Source organism: Pongo abelii, chromosome 17 (genome assembly GCF_028885655.2).
Source record: "Pongo abelii isolate AG06213 chromosome 17, NHGRI_mPonAbe1-v2.0_pri, whole genome shotgun sequence".
Lineage (NCBI taxonomy): Eukaryota > Metazoa > Chordata > Mammalia > Primates > Hominidae > Pongo > Pongo abelii.
Genome location: NC_072002.2, coordinates 28,198,720 through 28,223,442, shown reverse-complemented (window position 1 = coordinate 28,223,442; position 24,723 = coordinate 28,198,720). Strand labels below are relative to the sequence as shown.

General features: G+C 40.1%; 1 protein-coding gene across 4 annotated transcripts in view; it reads left to right on the top strand.

Annotated features, from left to right (window-relative positions):
- ARHGAP28 (Rho GTPase activating protein 28) overlaps positions 1 to 24,723 on the top strand; it is a 202,339-nt gene that overhangs the window by 117,479 nt on the left and 60,137 nt on the right. For all 4 annotated transcript variants that reach the window (XM_054537669.2, XM_054537668.2, XM_009252254.4 and 1 more), the window contains 2 exons: positions 1,166 to 1,383; positions 21,079 to 21,171. In XM_054537669.2, coding sequence (XP_054393644.1) covers positions 1,166 to 1,383; positions 21,079 to 21,171 — 311 coding nt within the window. The remainder of the gene's footprint in view (positions 1 to 1,165; positions 1,384 to 21,078; positions 21,172 to 24,723) is intronic.

The following is a 24,723-nucleotide window of genomic DNA, read 5'->3' as shown; positions in this document are numbered from 1 at the left end:
GATACCTCTTTATCCTGGTGGGTGGCCTAATACCTTCATGTTCAACCCATGACCAGGTGTCCCTCTCACAGGAAACTCGTTTGTACTGGCAGATGCTATAAGAGAGCCCTGGCTGGAAATAAGCTAGGTTCAGGTGTGTTGGCCAGGTGAGACATAGAGGAGGCAACTCAGCAAAACACATGAAATAAGAGAAAGAACAGATCCCAGGGAGAAGACGGCAACTCATCTATCAGGGCCAATGGGAAGGGGCAGCCATCCGGAACACTTGCAATCAACAAGCAGGCAGGGAACAGGAAAGAGTAAGAGTGAGTGAGGGACCTGGGGACCAGAGCCTCAATTAGGATGCAAGCATTACCCAAGCAGGTTTCCCACCGGGAGTCCTAATTGGCGGGTTTAGAACAAGCAGGGAGTCGCTCTGTGACTGAGAGGGGGTCACTGCACCTTATCTGCGCAGTTCATGTAGGGGATGTGGGTTGGTGGGATAAGTCAAGCAGGTTGTATCTAGCTGTCTCATAGGAAGTCATCACCAAGAGGTGATTGTATAAGGCAGACACCTGGATCTGCTATATGGAGGAATTGGGAGGAGTTGCATACCTGGAAATCGCATCAAGAGTGACTAAGCCCTGCTTCTGGTATGAGAAAGTTAAGCCCATGTTCAAAAGGGATGCCAAGACAACATAAAACTATAGAGGTTCACTATACTCATTTTGATGAGAGGACACTGAGGCCTCGAGATATCGTAAGACTTAGGAATCAGGCAGCTGGTGAATGGTGGCCCTGGCATTTGAACCTCCATGTGACTGATTGAAAAACCAATTTGTATTCCATTAAATAATTGTTTTTTTCTATTCTAGTTTTACTTTAAATATTCATGTTTTATCACTTTTTGAAATTAGTAGGCCAGATATGGCTCATGTTTAACTCTCTAGCAGGAAAATTTACCTTACCAAGTCTGCCAATTACCTTACTCTATTAGAAAATACTTTAAAATTTGACTTATTTTAAAAATACAGTGCAGACTTTCATTCATTCTTGTAGTTCTTTCCCATAATTACTGTAGAAAAAAATACAAATATCATTTACCAATACTTCTTGTCTGATACTCACATGGCATCCAATCATACAGAAAATATTCTAACCCTTTCTTGGTAATGTTCTTTTACAGAAGGAGAACTTGAAGCAGAATGGCTGCAAGATGTGGGTTTATCAACTCTGATCTCAGGTGATGAAGAGGAAGATGGCAAAGCCTTGCTCTCTACATTGACTCGAACCCAAGCAGCTGCCGTGGAAAAGAGATACAATACCTATACCCAAACCATGAGGAAAAAGAATAAGCAATCTATCAGGGATGTCAGAGACATTTTTGGAGTCAGTGAATCTCCTGTAAGTAATGGCTCAAACATGGCTCAAAAGGTGCTTAGTTTGACTGGGGATGGAGTAGGGTGGGGCTGGGGTGGAAAAAATATCAGAAATGTCTGGTTGGGTGGTTCCATTCTAACTTTTTGAGAAAACTAAAGCAGACAGCACAGTGCAAGTTTGTACAAGTTTGAACTTAAGTGATCATTTCTTATCTCCTGTACTGCAATCTCCCTCAATACTAAACTTATTCCCTTTGTTGAAATCAGAGCGTGACTTCTTTGGCAGTGGAACAAGTCTTTGTGGGTAGGATCCAGGGACCCTTTACTTAAATTTAAGCACTGAATGGAAACTCTGTGGTTAGGCAAAGGAGTCCTAGGGAAGTAAGCAAGACCAGGTGGTTTGGTTGAGTGGGGGGTGGGGATGAGAGATTGGGTAGGGTAGCCTTTATGTTCAGATAAATTAAAATGGTCAAAAAATGGAAGATACCAGCATTAATTAAGTGGGCAAGAGAATGATTCAGAAAACCATAAGGGAAACATCCCATGTTTTATGATAAATGGCTGGTTGAAGTTCTAGCTTACCCTTAGCAATTTCATGTCCACAATTTTACATCTACGGCTATTACTCATGTTTTCCTATGTCTGCATTTGTTTTACTGCTAGTTCTGTCTTATAGCTTACTTGTTCATTTATTCATTGCACAATTGCAATGTTACATTACAATAATTGCATCACAGATGCGACAGATGCATTATCTGTGCAAGATCCTAGATTAGGTTCTATGCAGATGGGATTCTTGAAACATTTGGGATAACTAATATATAGAAAAAAGGAAATTTGATGGTCAGCTGCAATTAGAGATAAGTTAGCTGGGCAAGCTAGTGAATCACTCTGATTTAGGTTTCTTGTCTGATTAATTATAGTATCAATAATGGCATACATTAAAACTTCAGGGGTATTGAGTAGAAATCATGGTTGAAGACAGTCTCCAATTTGAATTACTTAAGGTTGTCTGTAAGTCATATCTTCTTTTAGATAAAGTAATCACATTGGGTAGTTGCCAAGGCAGCTCATATAGGCCCAGTTAACCTTTGCATTTGTGCTAACAGTGTCCTAGAATAGCACTGTCCTTTAGAACTTTCTATAGTGATGGAAATGGTCTACTTCTGTCCAGTATGGTAGCTCCAGATACACATGACTACCAACACTTTAAATGTGGCTAGTGTGAGAAATTGAATTTTTAATTTTTCTCAATCTTAACTGATTTAAATATGAACAGTCACATGTAGCTTGTAGCTTATGTATTGAATAACATAGTTCTAGAATCTTCTGCCATATATAATGATATAACTTATGGTAAGTGCATTTTGAGTTCTGAGCTATTTGGACTTTCAACCTAGTGTAAACCTGTGTCTTTCTGGGTGGTGGAATTGTCTACAGCTGTAACTGAGTAAAGGTGACTTCCACAAGGTGAGGCAAGAACATTAGCTACAGGTGTCTTGACCAAGATGCCTACTGTAGTAAAAGGTTGCCTTGCTGATTTAAATTCCTTGGGCCTGACATTTTGGTATTTTTCATCTGACCATCCGTATCAGATGTTCTTATTCAGACATCACCTAGCAGCATCATGGTTTATGATCAGCAACTGTGGTCCTTATGTCTAGTGGCACTTAGAGTCCTTTATGCTGTGACACTGCAGCAGTACCAAGGGATGATTTATGGGAAATTGGGATAGACTCCACAACAACAACCAAATAAATGAAGGACAAGTAATGTGTCTTGTGGGTTTTGAAAAGGCTATTATACTTCTTAACAATCTTTTTGAAAGTCTTCAGGGACTTTCTACTTGAGAAGCAGTACTCAAATGCTTTGTTTTAGTTAGATTCACATTAACCAACATAATTTTTTTTTTTTTTTTTTGAGACGGCGTCTCGCTCTGTCACCCAGGCTGGAGTGCAGTGGCGCGATCTCGGCTCACTGCAAGTTCCGCCTCCCGGGCTCATGCCATTCTCCCGCCTCAGCCTCCTGAGTAACTGGGACTATAGGCGCCCACCACCATGCCCGGCTAATTTTGTTTTTCTATTTGTAGTAGAGACAGGGTTTCACCCTGTTAGGCAGGATGGTCTCGATCTCCTGACCTCGTGATCCACCTGCCTCGGCCTCCCAAAGTGCTGGGATTACAGGCGTGAGCCACCGCGCCCGGCCATAATTTTTTTAGATTAAGAGTTAGTGTAAGTTTCTAAGTCAGCCTCCCCCTTCACTTGCATTTTATTTGGTGTTTGAAGAAAGGAAAGAGGAAAGCAAATATCAATTGTACTATTTGTACTAAATGTTCGAGATTTATTGACAAATTTGTTTCAGGGTGGTATATTAGAAAAAGGAAAACTTTGTTTCCTAGGCTGAAGGTCTAATGGATTAATACCTTTGACTTATGATGATCATTCATGTTCATTTGACTTACGATGTGCATTTGACTTGTCATGATCATTCATGTTCATTCGAAATTCATCTTTCGGGGAGGAGCCAAGATGGCCGAATAGGAACAGCTCCGGTCTACAGCTCCCAGCGCGAGCGACGCAGAAGACGGGTGATTTCTGCATTTCCATCTGAGGTACCGTGTTCATCTCACTAGGGAGTGCCAGACAGTGGGCGCAGGTCAGTGGGTGAGTGCACCGTGCGCCAGCCGAAGCAGGGGCGAGCCATTGCCTCACTCGGGAAGCGCAAGGGGTCAGGGAGTTCCCCTTCCAGGGGTGACAGACGGCACCTGGAAAATCGGGCCACTCCCACCCGAATACTGTGCTTTTCCGACGGGCTTAGGAAACGGTGCCCCAGGAGAGTATAGCCCGCACCTGGCTCAGAGGGTCCTACGCCCACGGAGTCTCGCTGATTGCTAGCACAGCAGTCTAAGATCAAACAGCAAGTCGGCAGCGAGGCTGGGGGAGGGGCGCCCGCCATTGCCCAGGCTCGCTTAGGTAAACAAAGCAGCCTGGAAGCTTGAACTGGGTGGAGCCCACCACAGCTCAAGGAGGCCTGCCTGCCTCTGTAGGCTCCACCTCTGGGGGCAGGACACAGACAAACAAAAAGACAGCAGTAACCTCTGCAGACTTAAATGTCCCTGTCTGACAGCTGTGAGGAGAGCAGTGGTTCTCCCAGCACGCAGCTGGAGATTTGAGAACGGGCTGACTGCCTCCTCAAGTGGGTCCCTGACCCCTGACCCCCGAGCAGCCTAACTGGGAGGCACCCCCCAGCAGGGGCAGACTGACACCTCACACGGCCGGACAGGTACTCCAACAGACCTGCAGCTGAGGGTTCTGTCTGTTAGAAGGAAAACTAACAGAAAGGACATCCACACCAAAAACCCATCTGTACATCACCATCATCAAAGACCAAAAGTAGATAAAACCACAAAGATGGGGAAAAAACAGAGCAGAAAAACTGGAAACTCTAAAAACCAGAGTACCTCTCCTCCTCCAAAGGAACGCAGTTCCTCACCAGCAACGGAACAAAGCTGGACGGAGAATGACTTTGACGAGCTGAGAGAAGAAGGCTTCAGACGATCAAATTACTCCGAGCTACGGGAGGATATTCAAACCAAAGGCAAAGAAGTTGAAAACTTTGAAAAAAATTTAGAAGAATGTATAACTAGAATAACCAATACAGAGAAGTGCTTAAAGGAGCTGATGGAGCTGAAAACCAAGGCTCAAGAACTACGTGAAGAATGCAGAAGCCTCAGGAGCCGATGCGATCAAATGGAAGAAAGGGTATCAGCCCTGGAAGATGAAATGAATGAAATGAAGCGAGAAGGGAAGTTTAGAGAAAAAAGAATAAAAAGAAACGAGCAAAGCCTCCAAGAAATGTGGGACTATGTGAAAAGACCAAATCTACGTCTGATTGGTGTACCTGAAAGTGACGGGGAGAATGGAACCAAGTTGGAAAACACTCTGCAGGATATTATCCAGGAGAACTTCCCCAATCTAGCAAGGCAGGCCAACATTCAGATTCAGGAAATACAGAGAACGCCACAAAGATACTCCTCGAGAAGAGCAACTCCAAGACACATAATTGTCAGATTCACCAAAGTTGAAATGAAGGAAAAAATGTTAAGGGCAGCCAGAGAGAAAGGTCGGGTTACCATCAAAGGGAAGCCCATCAGACTAACAGCGGATCTCTCGGCAGAAACCCTACAAGCCAGAAGAGAGTGGGGGCCAATATTCAACATTCTTAAAGAAAAGAATTTTCAACCCAGAATTTCATATCCTGCCAAACTAAGCTTCATAAGTGAAGGAGAAATAAAATACTTTACAGACAAGCAAATGCTGAGAGATTTTGTCACCACCAGGCCTGCCCTAAAAGAGCTCCTGAAGGAAGCGCTAAACATGGAAAGGCACAACCGGTACCAGCCACTGCAAAATCATACCGAAATGTAAAGAACATCGAGACTAGGAAGAGACTGCATCAACTAACGAGAAAAATATCCAGCTAACATCATAATGACAGGATCAACTTCACACATAACAATATTAACTTTAAATGTAAATGGACTAAATGCTCCAATTAAAAGACACAGACTGGCAAACTGGATAAAGACTCAAGACCCATCAGTGTGCTGTATTCAGGAAACCCATCTCACGTGCAGAGACACACATAGGCTCAAAATAAAAGGATGGAGGAAGATCTACCAAGCAAATGGAAAACAAAAAAAGGCAGGGGTTGCAATCCTAGTCTCTGATAAAACAGACTTTAAACCAACAAAGATCAAAAGAGACAAAGAAGGCCATTACATAATGGTAAAGGGATTAATTCAACAAGAAGAGCTAACTATCCTAAATATATATGCACCCAATACAGGAGCACCCAGATTCATAAAGCAAGTCCTGAGTGACCTACAAAGAGACTTAGACTCCCACACATTAATAATGGGAGACTTTAACACCCCACTATCAACATTAGACAGATCAACGAGACAGAAAGTCAACAAGGATACCCAGGAATTGAACTCAGCTCTGCACCAAGCAGACCTAATAGACATCTACAGAACTCTCCACCCCAAATCAACAGAATATACATTTTTTTCAGCACCACACCACACCTATTCCAAAATTGACCATATACTTGGAAGTAAAGCTCTCCTCAATAAATGTAAAAGAACAGAAATTGTAACAAACTGTCTCTCAGATCACAGTGCAATCAAGCTAGAACTCAGGATTAAGAATCTCACTCAAAACCGCTCAACTACGTGGAAACTGAACAACCTGCTCCTGAATGACTACTGGGTACATAACGAAATGAAGGCAGAAATAAAGATGTTCTTTGAAACCAACGAGAACCAAGACACAACATACCAGAATCTCTGGGATGCATTCAAAGCAGTGTGTAGAGGGAAATTTATAGCACTAAATGCCCACAAGAGAAAGCAGGAAAGATCCAAAATTGACACCCTAACATCACAATTAAAAGAACTAGAAAAGCAAGAGCAAACACATTCAAAAGCTAGCAGAAGGCAAGAAATAACTAAAATCAGAGCAGAACTGAAGGAAATAGAGACACAAAAAACCCTTCAAAAAATAAATGAATCCAGGAGCTGGTTTTTTGAAAGGATCAACAAAATTGATAGACCGCTAGCAAGATTAATAAAGAAAAAAAGAGAGAAGAATCAAATAGATGCAATAAAAAATGATAAAGGGGATATCACCACCGATCCCACAGAAATACAAACTACCATCAGAGAATATTACAAACACCTCTATGCAAATAAACTAGAAAATCTAGAAGAAATGGATAAATTCCTCAACACATACACCCTCCCAAGACTAAACCAGGAAGAAGTTGAATCTCTGAATAGACCAATAACAGGAGCTGAAATTGTGGCAATAATCAATAGCTTACCAACCAAAAAAAGTCCAGGACCAGATGGGTTCACAGCCGAATTCTACCAGAGGTACAAGGAGGAGCTGGTACCATTCCTTCTGAAACTATTCCAATCAATAGAAAAAGAGGGAATCCTCCCTAACTCATTTTATGAGGCCAGCATCATCCTGATACCAAAGCCTGGCAGAGACACAACAAAAAAAGAGAATTTTAGACCAATATCCTTGATGAACATTGATGCAAAAATCCTCAATAAGATACTGGCAAACAGAATCCAGCAGCACATCAAAAAGCTTATCCACCATGATCAAGTGGGCTTCATCCCTGGGATGCAAGGCTGGTTCAATATACGCAAATCAATAAATGTAATCCAGCATATAAACAGAACGAAAGACAAAAACCACATGATTATCTCAATAGATGCAGAAAAGGCCTTTGACAAAATTCAACAACCCTTCATGCTAAAAACTCTCAATAAATTAGGAATTGATGGGACGTATCTCAAAATAATAAGAGCTATTTATGACAAACCCACAGCCAATATCATACTGAATGGGCAAAAACTGGAAGCATTCCCTTTGAAAACTGGCACAAGACAGGGATGCCCTCTCTCACCACTTCTATTCAACATAGTGTTGGAAGTTCTGGCCAGGGCAATTAGGCAGGAGAAGGAAATCAAGGGTATTCAATTAGGAAAAGAGGAAGTCAAATTGTCCCTGTTTGCAGATGACATGATAGTATATCTAGAAAACCCCATTGTCTCAGCCCAAAATCTCCTTAAGCTGATAAGCAACTTCAGCAAAGTCTCAGGATACAAAATCAATGTGCAAAAATCACAAGCATTCTTATACATCAATAACAGACAAACAGAGAGCCAAATCATGAGTGAACTCCCATTCACAATTGCTTCAAAGAGAATAAAATACCTAGGAATCCAACTTACAAGGGATGTGAAAGACCTCTTCAAGGAGAACTACAAACCACTGCTCAAGGAAATAAAAGAGGATACAAACAAATGGAAGAACATTCCATGCTCATGGGTAGGAAGAATCAATATCATGAAAATGGCCATCCTTCCCAAGGTAATTTACAGATTCAATGCCATCCCCATCAAACTACCAATGACTTTCTTCACAGAATTGGAAAAAACTACTTTAAAGTTCATATGGAACCAAAAAAGAGCCCGCATCGCCAAGTCAATCCTAAGCCAAAAGAACAAAGCTGGAGGCATCACACTACCTGACTTCAAACTATACTACAAGGCTACAGTAACCAAAACAGCATGGTACTGGTACCAAAACAGAGATATAGATCAATGGAACAGAACAGAGCCGTCAGAAATAATGCCACATATCTACAAGTATCTGATCTTTGACAAACCTGACAAAAACAAGAAATGGGGAAAGGATTCCCTATTTAATAAATGGTGCTGGGAAAACTGGCTAGCCATATGTAGAAAGCTGAAACTGGATCCCTTCCTTACACCTTATACAAAAATCAATTCAAGATGGATTAAAGACTTAAATGTTAGACCTAAAACCATAAAAACCCTAGAAGAAAACCTAGGCATTACCATTCAGGACATAGGCATGGGCAAGGACTTCATGTCTAAAACACCAAAAGCAATGGCAACAAAAGCCAAAATTGACAAATGGGATCTAATTAAACTCAAGAGCTTCTGCACAGCAAAAGAAACTACCATCAGAGTGAACAGGCAACCTACAAAATGGGAGAAAATTTTCACAACCTACTCATCTGACAAAGGGCTAATATCCAGAATCTACAATGAACTCCAACAAATTTACAAGAAAAAAACAAACAACCCCATCAAAAAGTGGGCAAAGGACATGAACAGACACTTCTCAAAAGAAGACATTGATGCAGCCAAAAAACACATGAAAAAATGCTCACCATCCCTGGCTATCAGAGAAATGCAAATCAAAACCACAATGAGATACCATCTCACACCAGTTAGAATGGCAATCATTAAAAAGTCAGGAAACAACAGGTGCTGGAGAGGATGTGGAGAAATAGGAACACTTTTACACTGTTGGTGGGACTGTAAACTAGTTCAACCCTTGTGGAAGTCAGTGTGGCGATTCCTCAGGGATCTAGAACTAGAAATTCCATTTGACCCAGCCATCCCATTACTGGGTATATACCCAAAGGACTATAAATCATGCTGCTATAAAGACACATGCACACGTATGTTTATTGCCGCATTATTCACAATAGCAAAGACTTGGAACCAACCCAAATGTCCAACAATGATAGACTGGATTAAGAAAATGTGGCACATATACACCATGGAATACTATGCAGCCATAAAAAATGATGAGTTCACGTCCTTTGTAGGGACATGGATGAAATTGGAAATCATCATTCTCAGTAAACTATCGCAAGAACAAAAAACCAAACACCGCATATTCTCACTCATAGGTGGGAATTGAACAATGAGAACACATGGACACAGGAAGGGGAACATCACACTCTGGGGACTGTTGTGGGGTGGGGGGAGGGGGGAGGGATAGCATTGGGAGATATACCTAATGCTAGATGACGAGTTGGTGGGTGCAGCGCACCAGCATGGCACATGTATACATATGTAACTTACCTGCACATTGTGCACATGTACCATAAAACCTAAAGTATAATAATAATAATAATAAAAGAAAAAAAAATAAAAAATAAAAATAAAAATAAAAATAAAAAAGAAAAAAAAAAAAAAAAGAAAAACACCAGTCATCAGATTGGAGCCCATTCTCATAAAAAAAAAAAAAAAAAAAAAAGAAATTCATCTTTCAAATGAATTTTCTTTCAAAATAAATGAAGAGCAACTCTCCTTCTTTCCACTTTTAAGCATTCAGGTATGGCAAGCTCAGATGTTCTGCTGGGTTCTAGCTGGAGCACTGGGATACCCTTCTGTTCTGGTGGCTTCTTTCTTCCTTTCTTGTATCCCCCAAAGTGGATCCCAAAGATACACAGTACCTAGTAGATTCCAGCTGGTGGGAGACTAGAAAAACTGCAAGTGTGTGATTTGCTATTACTGTAAATAAAAGGAGGGTCTGAGCCTGGGAATTCTTCCGAAAACAAAAAATTCCCTGGGTTATTTTTCAGTTGTGTCCAGGATCATCTTGAGAGGGTCCTAAAATCTTTGCATCCATGCTGCCTTTCTCACTTCTATTTCCAGATGCTTCAGACTTTGAATTTTGCTTTTCTCTAGGAAACTGCATTTCTAGGCTTTTCCCAAATCCTCCATTTACTCAGTGCATTACTAGAGAATGCATAACTATTCTCTTCAGATTTCCTAAGACTTTGGACTTCTAGTAATGTAAAAACAGCAAGGTAAAGGGTATTTTTTGTGCACCTTCTTCTTCTTTCATTTAGACCACGAAGGGAAAGATAAAGTGCTCAGTTCCTCAAAATGAAATTTCTTTTGCTTCACTGAGACAGGCAAATGGAATAAACTGGTGTCTAACTCCTGGAAAGACCAAAAGAGGGCCTAACAGGGTGCATTTGTGGTGAGGAGTGAGGAATGGCCCAGGGTTCTTCCTTCCATCTACCTTCCTCTCTTTCCTCCCAGTCCTGCTGCTGAAGTCTCAGTTCTAGAGAGAATTGAGAATGAGGACTAAGGAAGTGGGTGGGCACAGGAGAAAAGAAGACCATGTATTCTAGGGAGTCAAAAGGGCTTGTGCTGTCTTGGAAAATACCGCAGTCAGTGAAATGAAATCAGTGTAAGTTTGGCATTGTATAAGCTGCTTAGAAAATTCAGATTGTTCGTTGTCAGAGATGTAAAAAGCTATGTAAACCTCACTTCTGAAAAAATATTTACAATATATAAGGCCTAAGAAACATCTTCACAGATGTTGTTTCCTAAAAAATTCAGCATCTGTTTTTGCAAGAAATTTGGAAGCTTCTAGAGAATGTACCTGAGCTTTTTCAGTTTTCTATTTGAATTTGACAACATAAACACCAATTCCTCTGTTCTTCCTCCTGTCCTGTGTCTCTGGGGTCCTTCTCTTCTCTCTCTCTCTCTCTCTCTCCTCTCTCTCCCTCCCCTCAACCCGCCCCCACCAATTGTGTGTCTCCCTCCCTATCCCTTCGTCTCCCTCCCTATCCCTTCTTATTCTTTCTTTGGCATCATTTACCTACATTAATTGAATAATTACCTAAGATTTTCCATTTCACTTTCTTAGTGAAGTCTTATAATCAGTTTCATAAGGAGATTTTGCATTAATCTTAGATGTATAAATTTGACCCAATATACTTATCTAGTAAGGATATAAGTATAAGTAAGATAGATAAGTATAAGATAAATACTTATATCTTTATAAGTATTTTATACAATATAAATTCAGTAATTTAGAAAATAGATATGTAGATTATGCTGGTTCTTCTCTTAATTTTTTTTGCACATAGAATCCCATGCTCAAAATCACTTGACTTCAGAGTTTGTAAGATATGGGTCCATTATCTTTTCTTATATACCATTGCTATGGGGAAGTACAATGTCTGCATCAATCCTGTTCCTTTACATAACAGATGGGGAAGCTTTTGAATTTTATTTTTATTGCTGGAAACTTGAAATTTCACCAACTTTATCTTTTTAAAAAATTCATCCTGGTCAGTACTAAGCGGCCCTTACAATCTGAGAACTAGTTCATTTTTTAGGTTCTACATATTTTCTTCTAGCATTTAAAACAAGTATTTGTTTGTTTACTTTATTTTCTCAATTATCTCCTTCTGAAACTCCTGTTAGATGATTGTTGCACTGTTTGGATTGAACCTCTGTGTCTCTTAAATGTTCTTATATTTTCCAAGCTTATTTTGGCCATGGCTGTTTTAACGTTTATGCCTTCATTCTTTAAAAATTTGGCCAGGCATGATGGCTGACACCTGTAATCCCAGCACTTTGGGAGGTCAAGGCAAGAGGATGGCTTGAACTCAGGAGTTTGAGACCAGCCTGGGCAGCATAGCGAGACCATGTCTCTACAAAAAAAAAAATTTTTTTAATTAGCCGGTTGTGGTGGCACATACCTGCTGTCCCATGCCTGTTGTTTCAGCTACTCGGGAGGCTGAGGTGGAAGAATCACTCGAGCCTGGGAGGTCAAGGCTGCAGTGAGCCATGAATGGGCCACTTAACTCCAGCCTGGAAGACAGAATGATAGATCCTGTCTCAAAAAGAAAAAAAATTTAATGGTCATATTGCTAATTTACTGAAGCCCCTCCCCTTGCCCTGACTTCCCTTTCATTATAGCTAGCATCTGTTCTTGTTTCTTGACTGCAGTAGCCTCTCAGCGCTCTGAAGGTAATAACTAAATTAAACCTTAAATTTCAAGTTCTCTTCTTTTCCTTGAATTTTCTGCTCCCTTCAGAGTCATGTGTTTATTTTAGCATCATTGTTTTTCTCTTCCATTGTTGTTGCTGTGTTGACTTTGATCCTTGGGTGTTGATTTATGTTTATTAAGAAAGGACTAGATTGACAGATTGATTAGTATGGTAATGGGAGTTGTATGGTCCTCTTTTCTCCCAGAACTCTCCTGTGAATAGGAGTCTGGGCCTTTTTGAATGGTGAAGTGTGTTGACTGTCATCCTTCACTTAAGACACATACATACGGGATTATGACACTTCTGAATCAAAATATCCCATATACCCCATAAATATATATACCTACCATGTACCCACAAAAATTAGAAATTAAAAAATAACAATACAAAACATTTGACATGTGCCCATTTTATGTTTGTATGAGTCATATTTTTAAGTTTAAAAATTCCATGTTGATAATATAAAAATTAAAAAAATGTAAAATATTTTTTAAAAGACACGTACATATGTTATCAATGCCAAAGTCATGGGAGTCCTGAAGAACTGTAATTTATTTCATTTTCAAGCAAACTGAACTTCTCTTTTTATACATTATTCCACAAAGAATAGTGTCTATTAATGTGCCTGGCATTTAGTAGGCGCTCAGCATGGGTTGATAAATTGCTATACTTCCTTTTAGAAGGCTCCAAGTGAAATGCAATTCAGCCTTCTGTCTACAACCACCACACCCTCACTCGGACAGCCGCCACTGCCACCGAGGCAGGTGTCACTCATCACCAAGAGTTAACTACTGCCTGCTCTTCAGTGTCTGGGAGGGAAGGGTCTGCCTGGCCTCTTTGTTCTGAAAAATATTTTCCAGTTACTTTGGTCCTTCTGAGTGTGGGGTGCCTGTCTAATCCTTTTATTTTGGTTCTGGAAATGGGCTTTTTCTGGATCAGCCTTTACTTTCTACGCATTTTTCTCTTGTGCCTTTTTACAGGCTGAGGTTTTCCTCGACCCCTATCAAACCATTCCTGCCTGATTTTTATCTGCCAGGAACTTCCAACAATTTCTGTTCTGTTAATGGAAATGTTCAGTGGTTTTTAGAACTGCACGTTTAAAAAGACATATCTTTTGACACTTGGAGTAATTTGCAGGGACAGGAGAAGGTAGCCTGTGCATTTTGCTATCTTGATTGAATTTTCTTGTGCTGATTTTTCAGTAGTACTTATTCCTTTCAGAAAATAAATGTGTTTTTTCTTACAATGAAAGTAATACATAATTGTTATTGGAAACTTCGAAAATATGGACAGGCAAGGTGAAGAATGACAATTTCTATGGGTTCAAAGAAATGTTATGATTTCACTAAATATCTAATACATTTAGTTTTTCAATGGAGTTTTTATAATAAAGGAATAGACATTTAACCCTTGTTTTAGTTGTATATTAAATCAAAAATGTTAAATCAGTCTCTGGATACATCACGCATGGTTTACAGCACTGTTCATCGTGAGCAGAATTCCAGTACCCAAATACATTTTCCAACATTCAGAAGATCTGAATTAAATGTTCCTTTCAGTAACACATTTAACTGGACAAAATAGTCGATTTAATTTATCTCCAGCTTCATAATTGATAAGCAACTAGCTAAAAGTGGAATTAATGTACAATTGACTATATAAATATATAGTATGCTGTAAAAATGATTATATAACATATATATACATTTGGCTGCACATAACAGAAAACACAAGAAATAATGTGTCATACAAATATGAGTTTGTTTTTCTCTCTGAAGAAGACGATGTGGTTGGTGTTTTTCCCTACCATGAATCCAGTTTCTTTTTGTCTTTTTTGCCTTTCATAAAAACAATCAGGAAACTTAAGGAAGACAACAGACTGGATTTGGGGTGCACGGTTGATAGTGTCTTCCACAGAGAATAGTGTCTATTAATGTGCCTGGCATTTAGTAGGTGCTCAGTATGGGTTGATAAGTTGCTAAATGCAATGACGAGTGCATAAGTAATCATAGCTATGGTTATCTCCACAAATCTGTATGAATGTACACATATTATACATAACAAGTTATTTATTGCACAATTAAATTTGGGAAACTATAAATAAAATAAAATGCACTTTCATTTTTTTCAATAGCCAGATGACTTTTTGTATCCCAACTCCTCTTTTGGATGTGACTGTGGATAAAGAGGAGGTATTATCAATTCCCTGTAGAAACGGTCAACTGGTAAGTTAAGGCAAGGGAAACTGAGTGTAAGGAGGTTAGAAAAAATAATTATTTCAAGACAGTTAGAAAAACTAATGGAAAAAATGCCCACTTATATGGAAACAATGAAGAAAAAAGGAGACTCTTAAAAATAAACTCAGGAATAAATGGTTAAATTCACAAATAACTATATGCCCTACCTTTAATAACAAAAATAACAACACCCACGGCAATAGCTGCAGCCAGAAGTCAAAGTGTGGGGGAAGATGTCAGATCAATTTTGTTCTCTTGGATGAGCTCATAATTGAAAATCTTGAGCTACCTTCCATGTATCCTTTAGTATTAATTTAATTCCCACCATAAGAAATATTTTGACATTTCAGTTATTTTCTTTTCATTTTGAGACTGGGTCTTGCTGTCACCCAGGCTGCAGTGCAGTTGCACAGTCATAACTCGCTGTAACCTGGAACTCCTGGGCTCAAGCCATCCTCCCACCTCAGCCACCCTAGTAGCTGGGACTACAACTGCACATCGCCATGCCCAGCTAATTTTTAAATTTTTTATAGAGATGAGATCTCATTATGTTGCCCAGGCTGGTCTCAGACTCCTAGCCTCTTCCCTCCTAAAGTGCTGGGGCTTACAGACATGAGCCACCATGCCCAGATCAGTTATTTTATAAAGGCAAATATCTTTCTTTGTTGGAATTAGAATTGCATTTTTTTCTTCAGCGTTTATTTTAAGTTCTGGGGTACATGTGCAGGATGTGCAGGTTTGTTACGTAGGTAAACATGTGCCATGGTGGTTTGCTACACAGATCAACCCATCACATTGGTATTAAGCTCTGCATCCGTTAGCTATTCTTCCTGATGCTCTCCCTCCCCCGACCCTGGACAGGCCCCACTGTGTGCTGTTTCCCACCATATGTCCATAATGTGTTCTCATCGTTCAGCTCCCACTTATAAGTGAGAACATGCAGTGTTTGGTTTTCTGTTCCTGTGTTAGTTTGCTGAGGATATCGGCTTCCAGCTCCATCCATGTCCCTGCAGAGGACATGATCTCATTCCTTTTTATGGCTGCATAGTATTCCATGGTATATATATACCACTCTAAATGTAAATATCATGGGAAGCAGCACTATGTCATCTTAAATGTGTAGTGATAAGTGGGAAAAAGTACACTATCTAGCACAGGAAGTGAACACATTTCATCAGAGCCCATCTTGTCCATTTTAGTACAAAGTTTCAAAGAATGCTAATCTGAGTTCATGACTGCCAATGTATCTGTCTCAGTAGAAGGCTTTATTTCTATGAGATGAATCCCATGCATGATCTATACCATGTGTCATGAAGCTTGGGTCCACCTTTTGAAATGGTGCATCGTGAATAGGAGCCATAGAAGGCCGGGGTTTGCCGACATCTGCCTCCACCTGGATTCGTGGTGGCAGACCATTTGCAGTGAGAGACTTTCCTCTGTTATATTTCAGTATGTTTCCTTCTCTTTAACTTTAGTTTTTTTCCTTCCTGTTAGAGGAAGAAGGATTCTTTGCTGTTCCAAGAATAATTCTTTTTCCCACCCTTGATCTGATGAAGATGGCGATGATGATGATGATGATGATGGTGTTTTGTTTCTGTACAGTTTCTTTTTATGTTACATAGATGTCATGTGGGGAACTCTATCTGGAAGCAGGTTCTTGGTCTCTCCTAAGAGTCTGCTGAGTGGTTTGGATGTGGCCAGTTTGTGTTCTGGCCACTCTTCTGTTGCCTGAAGGTAGACCGAGGTCTGGATGTGGAGTGCAGTCAGCGGGTGCTGTGAGCAATCCTGTTTTGCAGATTTTGTCTCTATTTTTTTTTTCTAATTCAATCCTTTTTCTAATTTGGTTATATTTTTCCTATGTGTGCTAACACCTTCCAGTCATACCTTCCTTCCCACCAGGATACTTGGCCTGAGGTGTTTGCCCTTCTCTGCTGTCCCCATTCCCCTTGCTGCAGCCAGTGTCTCACCCCTCAGCCAGAGGAGGGCAAGTCAGAGCAGACACTGAAGCCTTTCCAAAAAATGGGTTTCTGTGAGCCTTGTGTCCCACCTGGCTCTGCCTTCTATTTTGGTTGTCTTCTCTTTACCCGGTTGGTGAGGGAAAGCTCTCCACCCTTGGGTTATGAGAGTGGCTGAACACACAGCACCCAACACTGGTCACACGAAATCGACAGCAGTTTATTAGTCACGTTTCCTCACAGCTTAGGAGAGGAGGACACCGCCTGCCACACAGGGCCACATGTAGGCTGCTCTTGGGAACAGGGTGAGCAAGCGGGGTCTGCAGGCTTTGTAGCATCAAGAGGGTAGACTGTCCCCTGGCTCCCACAGGAGGAGGTGATTGGCTTTTGAGTAATTCCATAGGCTGGCAGGGAACTGAAATACTACTCAGAGATACACAAGAACTGTCCTCTGGATAAAGAGGGTTGTTTGGCTGGGGGACCTTCTCTGCAGGAGTACGGTGGGGAGAACTTGCTATTAGGCCATCTGATTTCACCAGATTTCCAGGCAGCTTATATTATGGAGCCCTCATTTCGATCTCACACCATACGCACACCCCCACCCCTAACAAGGGATTCTCATTATTCTGGGCTTATTTTATTTATTTTCTCTTGTATCTTTTTATCCCTATGTTCCATCTTTTGCCTTCTTTAAAACTAGAGGAAAACTATATGGTGAGTTTTCACAGAACTTCTCTCTCAGTATATTAGAGAGGGACTTCTATTTTAGAATGGTATGTTGCATCCTCTGTGAGTAGATTTTTAAATTGGACTGCAGACGTTGCATCAGGCAAGCAGAGGCCGATAAGGTCTGAAAAGTATGTTTCTTACCTTTTTCGAATCTAGCCATATGAAGCAGAAGATAACAATGTAGATAATCACAAAAGGATGAGAGAGAGAGAGAGTGTGTGTGTGTGTGTGTGTGTGTGTAGGTTAGACAAGTGGTAATCTTCAAACACTTATATATGGTATTGTAAAATATATTAGCTTAAATATCAAAAATGCATAATCTGGTTTGCCCCTGGGTGAGGGATTCCTGAGACCATGCCCAGGTTCAGTGGTTTAGAAGGACTCACAGGATGCAGCAAATAGTCCTACACATGGCTGGAATTGTTACTGCAAAGGGATACAGAGCAAAATCTGCAAAGGGAAAAAGGTGCATGGAGCGAAGTCCAGGGAATCTATGCAAGCTTCCGAGAGTCCTCTCTCAGGGAGATAACGGAACAAGATTAATTCCTCCAGCAACAAACTGTTTCTACCAGGAAAGTTCATTTAAGCCAAGGAGCCCCAGGTTTTTATTGGGGGTTGATCATGTAGGCACCCTCTACCTAGTATGCAACAAAATTCCAGACTCCCAGAAGGAACGCAGGTATTCAGTATAAGTCATACTGTTTGCACGGTTTAGGATCCATGAGCCAGTCTTAACATTGAGGAAATAGTGGGAACCTCCTGAAACTCAGATTCTCAGTTGCCAGCCCAGGGGCCTGCCTTGCAAAACAGGCCTTCCTAGGGAGAGTATGTCAGCCCTGCTATGGTACTCTTTTCTGCAGAGCTCTCAATATAATATATTTCTAGGTGTATGGCGAGTAAAAGTTCTTTCATTTGCCTTTATCTTCTCTTCTTCCCTTAAAAAGTGATGATCAGAATCAGGTTTATAGGGTAATCACCATGAAACAATTGTAGGTATTTAGTGAACACTCACCAAGTGCCTAGCACTCTAGACAACAGCAGTAAATAAGGAGACATGGCCCCTGCACACAGGATTTTTATATATTAGCTTAAAAGTGAATTTAAAATGCAAACAAAAACAATGGCGATGGTTAGAAGGTGAGACATGGTAATTCACAGTTATCAGGTAAGCTAACAGCTGGCCTTTGAATGAAATGTTTATGAAATGATTTTACATCGGCCAAAGGGGAACATTAACCCACCCTGCGTTTGTCTCCCCTTGGCTGCCACCCACCCCAATCCAACTAAGCTATGCCAACCCATTGGCTGTCACTTTGGGGTAAGTAAAGCAGTTCTGTCTTGAGCTCCATGTGAAAGAGTGAATAATCAAAGTACCAGAAGGATCTCAGGCATCCTCAGGACATGCAGACAGAAGCATAATTACAGCAAGCCTCCTCTGTCCCTTCTCCTTCCCAGTCTCCCCATGGGCAAAATATTCCCTCACTTGGCTTTCACTGTGCCTTTCATTTCAAATCATCGAAGGTCATAACACCTTTTAAAGGTGAATCAGGGCCAGGTGTGGCGGCTTACACCTGTAATCCTAGCACTTTTGGAGTCCAAGGCAGGAGGATCTCTTGAGCCCAGGAGTTTGAAACCAGCCTGGGCAAAAAAGCGAGAACCTGTCTCTAGAAAAAAATAAAAAATAAAAAATTAGCCAGATGCGATGGCATGTTCCTGTAGTCCCAGCTATTTGGGAGGCTGAGGCGGGAGGATCCCTTGAGCCCAGGTGTTCAAGGTTGCAGTGAGCTATGATCTCACTATTACACTCCAGAATGGGTGACAAGACCTTGTCTCAAAAAACAAAAAAAAGTTAACCGGGGTAAGCGTGGTGCCAAACACATGAAGAAACTTCTCACTGAGATGGAAGAGAACATTGAAGTTATTCTAGCCACACCCGTGAGCTGCTGGGCAGTTTATGGAATGAGGTGGCAGGCACTGTCCTGTCCTGCAGAAGGATGATGAAGGAGAGTATAATGAAATGACTACGTAGAACAGTAAAAATACCAACTTACATAATCACATATATTACAGAATGTTACATCTTAGCAGATTGTGCCTTTTACTCTTTGAGCAAATCTGGCAAGAAATATCTCTGGATACTAAATTTTTATAATCCAAAAAACTTAAATCCTAAATTGGTGAGTATCAAGATGCTAGGCCCTAAATCGGTTTCCTACAGTGATGTATAGCTATTGGCCCATCTGCTTTTTCATACTGTGTTATTGTTGAGAAGTCTGATGCCTCCCTAAAACTTATTCCTTTATTTATATCCTGCTTTCATTTTTATATTTCTGGAAACCTTGTAGGTGTATTTTTATTGTTGGAGAACTGAATATCATTAGGATATGAAATCTTTTTTTTCCATCATCATCAGCACTGAGCTTTTTGTTTCTGATAACTCTTGCTTTCCTTTGAATTCTGAACATTCTCTTCCAAGTATTTCTGTAATTATTTCTTTCTCTCCACTTTTTCTATTCTTCCTTTCACTGCTTGGATTAAACTCACATATCTTAAATTGTCACTTATTTTCCATATCTTTTTTCTGTTTGTGTGCTAGTAGATTTTGTCTGCATTATTCTTGCAGAGACTTAATTTTAATGTTTACCATGCGTAATTATAACTTGGCCCCTGTTGCATTTATAATTCAACAATCATACTGTTAATTCACAAGAATGCCTCTTTTTTCACTGATTTCCCCTTTATTGTTATACTTAGTTCCTGACTTCTTGTTACAACCGCCTCTCAAATCTCTCTAAAATTATTAAATAATTATAAATGTTCTTCTGTTTCCTCAATTATCTGCTTTTTGTAGGATGTTTATCACTGTACTTCTTTTTCATGATGTTGGTTTTCTCTTGATACTGATTTACAAACCATTGCAAAATACAATCACAAAGTCTGGCTTTAAAATAGCATAGTTTTGTCAGTTAGATCAGACATAGACAATTAGAGGTTTACTTTTCTTACAAAACAAGAAGCTTAAGGAGGAAGGCCAAAGGCTGGTATGGCTGCCCTGGCATGGATCTATGAATTTTTTCTTCTTTCCATTCTGCCCCCCTTAGTGTATTGGCCAATTGTTAATACCTACAGGATGTCTGGACATCACATGCACCATGTCCATGCTTCTGAAATAAGCTGACTTCATCCACTTTCACAAGAAAACATTAGCTTTCCCAGACACTCCACCAAGTAGAATTACATTCATATCTTACTGGATGGAACCATCACATGATCACACTCAGTCTTTTTAGTTAGAACATACCATCTTGGAGCAAAATCATGATATTCATAAGTTAGGAAAGAAAAGAAAGTGGGTTTTGGCAGAAAGCTAGCAGAGTCTGCTTCTGAGACAAATTCTGTTACAGCACATGGCATTTATGAGGATCAATATAATTATGAATGAATTGGTAAGTGCTGTTATCAATGCCCAGGTAGTCATTAATTGTATATATCTCCAGGCGGCTGTACATATATATAAAAACTCTAGTGTAATGCATGTGTGAATACGCAGTCATATTTGGAAAGATATGCCTAGATAAACGTGGCTTTCATTTCTTCTGTTAGCCTCATGATACCTGTGGCAACCACACTAATCAGCTGGATGGCACCAAGGAAGAAAGAGAGCTTCCAAGAGTTATCAAGACAAGTGGTTCCATGGTAAGTTATAGTTGGGGGGGAGATGGTGGTAGGCATGAAATAAGCCATTTCTTCAAGATGGTTGAGCAAAACTTGAAAAAAGTGCAACATAATTAAGATGGCTGGACAACCACAGATTTCAACATACTTATCTACCTTAGGTAATTTTTAAGGAAAATATTCAGCAGTAAATGAGCTCAAGTTGAGTAGGTAAGCCGTGAAAATATGCTCAGCATTATTAATGATTACAGAAATGCAAAGAAAGCCACAATAAGATATTTCTAGATACCCTATAGAATGGCTAAATTTAAAAAGACTGACAATACCACGCAGTGCCAAAGATTCAGAGCAATTAGAACTTTCATATGTTGTTGTTAAGAATGTAAAATGTTTTATCCACTTGGCAGCATCTTAAAATATTAAAGATATACCTACTATAAGACCTAACCATTCTACTTATAAGTAATATATATACACACAAACACTTATCCACAATGTTTATAGCAGCTTTATTTGTAATAGCCCCCAAACTGAAAATATCCAGATGGCCATTTGCAGGTAAATGGATAAAAAAAACTGTGGTATATCCACAAAATGGAATATTACCCAGCAATAAAAAGCAACAAACTGTTGATACACACAACACAGATGGATCTCAAAATAATTACACTGTGTGAAAGAAGCCAGACCCAAAAATATTTGATTCACACAAAATGATAGAAAATGTAAACTAACCTATAGTGGGGGAAAGATGATCACTGATTGGCTCCTGGGGACAGGAGAGAGGGTGAGGAGGGGAGAGAACGAGAGATTCAAAGGAGGCATGAGTCCATATTTGGGGGTGCTTATTTTGTTCATTATCTTGACTGTGGTGATGGTTTCATAGGTCTATATAGTTGTCAAAACTCATCAAATTGTATGTTACTTATACTTTATGTACAGTTAATTGCATATATGGTATATCTCAATAATCCTGTTTTTAAAAGTCCATTGAATGTCTTACAATCTCATTAATAGACAACATATTTATTTTTCAGTAAGCTACTTACAATAAACAGTCTATTTGTGTGTTACATATGAATGACCCTTGACTCTAATCACACACACCACTAAACCCAAGCACTTACAAAATGTTTACAATCCAATCTACAGTAATCAGAAACCTACCTTACAAATCAATTCTTACATAGATAAAAGAAGACATCTTCCTTATGTGCAGTCAACATAAATGAAATAATCTGTCAAGGTGTTGGTTTATTAAAAATGTAAAATAATCCTTCTAGTTTATTTCCAGTGTCTTAAATGATAACCAAATAGCTATACTTGCTCTTGATTCATAATTTACTGCAAAATACAATCATACCATTTGTTAAAAATTATCAGTTATATCTGTTTGCTTCATATAAAAGAAAATCTAAGGAACTTAATTTTAAGCAAGTAGGTTTTTTTTTCAATCACAAAACTAAGAAATTAATGGGGAGTTAACCAAGGCTTGTACAACTGCAAAACAATGTAGTAATAGCCTTAGCATGGACTAACAACTTTTTCCTTTCGTGTTGCCGCCTTAGCACGTGGACCTAATCCTTATTCTTACAGGTTGCTTAGGAGGCTCTGATACCTTGTTGATACCCGTTAGTGTCACCAAACCAAACTGGGTCGATTTGCCCACGCAAAATGGAAAGAACACTGAAGCACCAAGTTTTGCAGCAAGAAAGGTTTATTTCAACTCAAATGGCAAGGAGACAGGAAGAAATGCTCAAATCTGTCTCACTGAGCTGGGGCTTGGAGCAAGTTTTATAGTCAGAGGGTAATGAGGTGTGATCTGATTGGATCTTACAATAAGGTGATGCCAGGAGGCCTGCTCTGACTGGATCCTGCCATGGGGTGATGCCAGGGCTCAATCTGATTAGATCCTAGATCCTGCCATATGGTGTCTGCCTCTTACTTCAGTCCCTGTTCCTCATTCTGAGCACTTAGGTTCCACCCATGGTTGCATGCTTGGTTCATCTGGCATGCTCAGGTTGCGTGACCTTCAACCTGGGGGTCCATGGTGTAAACCAAAAATAAAATTCTAAGGCCTTCAGCTATCTGAATGGACCCCTTCTCTTCGCCAAGGGTATTCCAGAGCTATCTGAAAATCTCATTCAGGCCACAATGGAAGAGGGGGTTGGACATGCCTCATTATACCCTCTAGCATTAACATCAACACAGACCTTAAGTCTGATAAACATTTATGGTCTATTCTCTCTAAAGCCTGCTACTTGGAGGCTTCATCTGCATGACAGAACCTAGGTCTCCACAACCCCTATCATAACTCAGACATTCCTTTCTACTAATAATAACTCAACCAATTGCCAATCAATTTTTTTTTTTTTTTTTTGAGACAGAGTTTCACTCTTGTTGTCCAAGCTGGAGTGCAATGGCGCGATCTCGGCTAACTGCAACCTCCGCCTCCTGAGTTCAAGTGATTCTCCTGCCTCAGCCTCCCAAGTAGCTGGGATTACAGGCATGCACCACCATACCCAGCTAATTTTTTTGTATTTTTAGTAGAGACAGGGTTTCACCATGTCGGTCAGGCTGGGCTCAAACTCCTGCCCTTAGGTGATCTGCCCTCCTCGGCCTCCCAAAGTCCTGGGATTACAGGCATGAGCCACTGTGCCCAGCCCATTCAGAAAATTTTAAATCTACCCATGACCTGGAAGCCCTGCTTCAAGTTGTTCCACCTTTCCAGATCAAATCAATGTAAATCTTACATGTACTGATTGATGTATTATGTCTCCCTAAAATGTATAAAAGCAGGCTGTACTCTGACCACCTTGGGCACATGTTGTCAGGACACCCTGAGACGGTGTCATGGGCACGTCTTTAACCTTGGCAAGATAAACTTTCTAAATTGACTGAGACCTGTCTCAGTTATTTTGGGTTCACAATGGCAACTAAAAAACAGCTCACCACTTAGTTACATGAAAGTTGAACCAGATTGGTCTCGGGGGGGTTATATTAGGAACATACGACAACTGACTGTCCGTTTTTAACAGGAAACCTTCACTCTCCTGGAAAACTTGTACAGTAGAATTTCTCTCTCTCTCTCTCTTTTTTTTGTGACTAAGGGTCACACCCTTAGTGTGACCGTATGTTTTTTCTATTCTTATTTTAGTTGCCTGGACCTCATTCCTTTATAAATAAACTTCTCTAGGTTTTTGTGTTTGTCCTCTCTGCTACTTGTTAAATTTTATAAGTTTTGAATTTATTTTGAACTTATTGCTGGAATTCTTAACTTTCACAAAGATCTTTTTATCTTTTTCATCCTGGTCAGCACGTAGTGGGTCTTTTCTGTCTAAGAATAGTTTTCTTTCTTCAGTTGCTGGATATTTTCTTCTATTATGTCTTAAATTCTTTTTCTCCCCATTCCCACCTTTCAAGAGCACATATTGGATGCTTTGCTTCAATTGAATAGCTCCTAAATTTTATTGAAGGCAGGCCCCTCTGGAGCTGCCTCTGTGAAGACGCCAGCTACAGCAAGGGAGGTGCAGCCAGGGTTGTGCCTTCCATGGGGCCAGCAGGAGCCAGGAA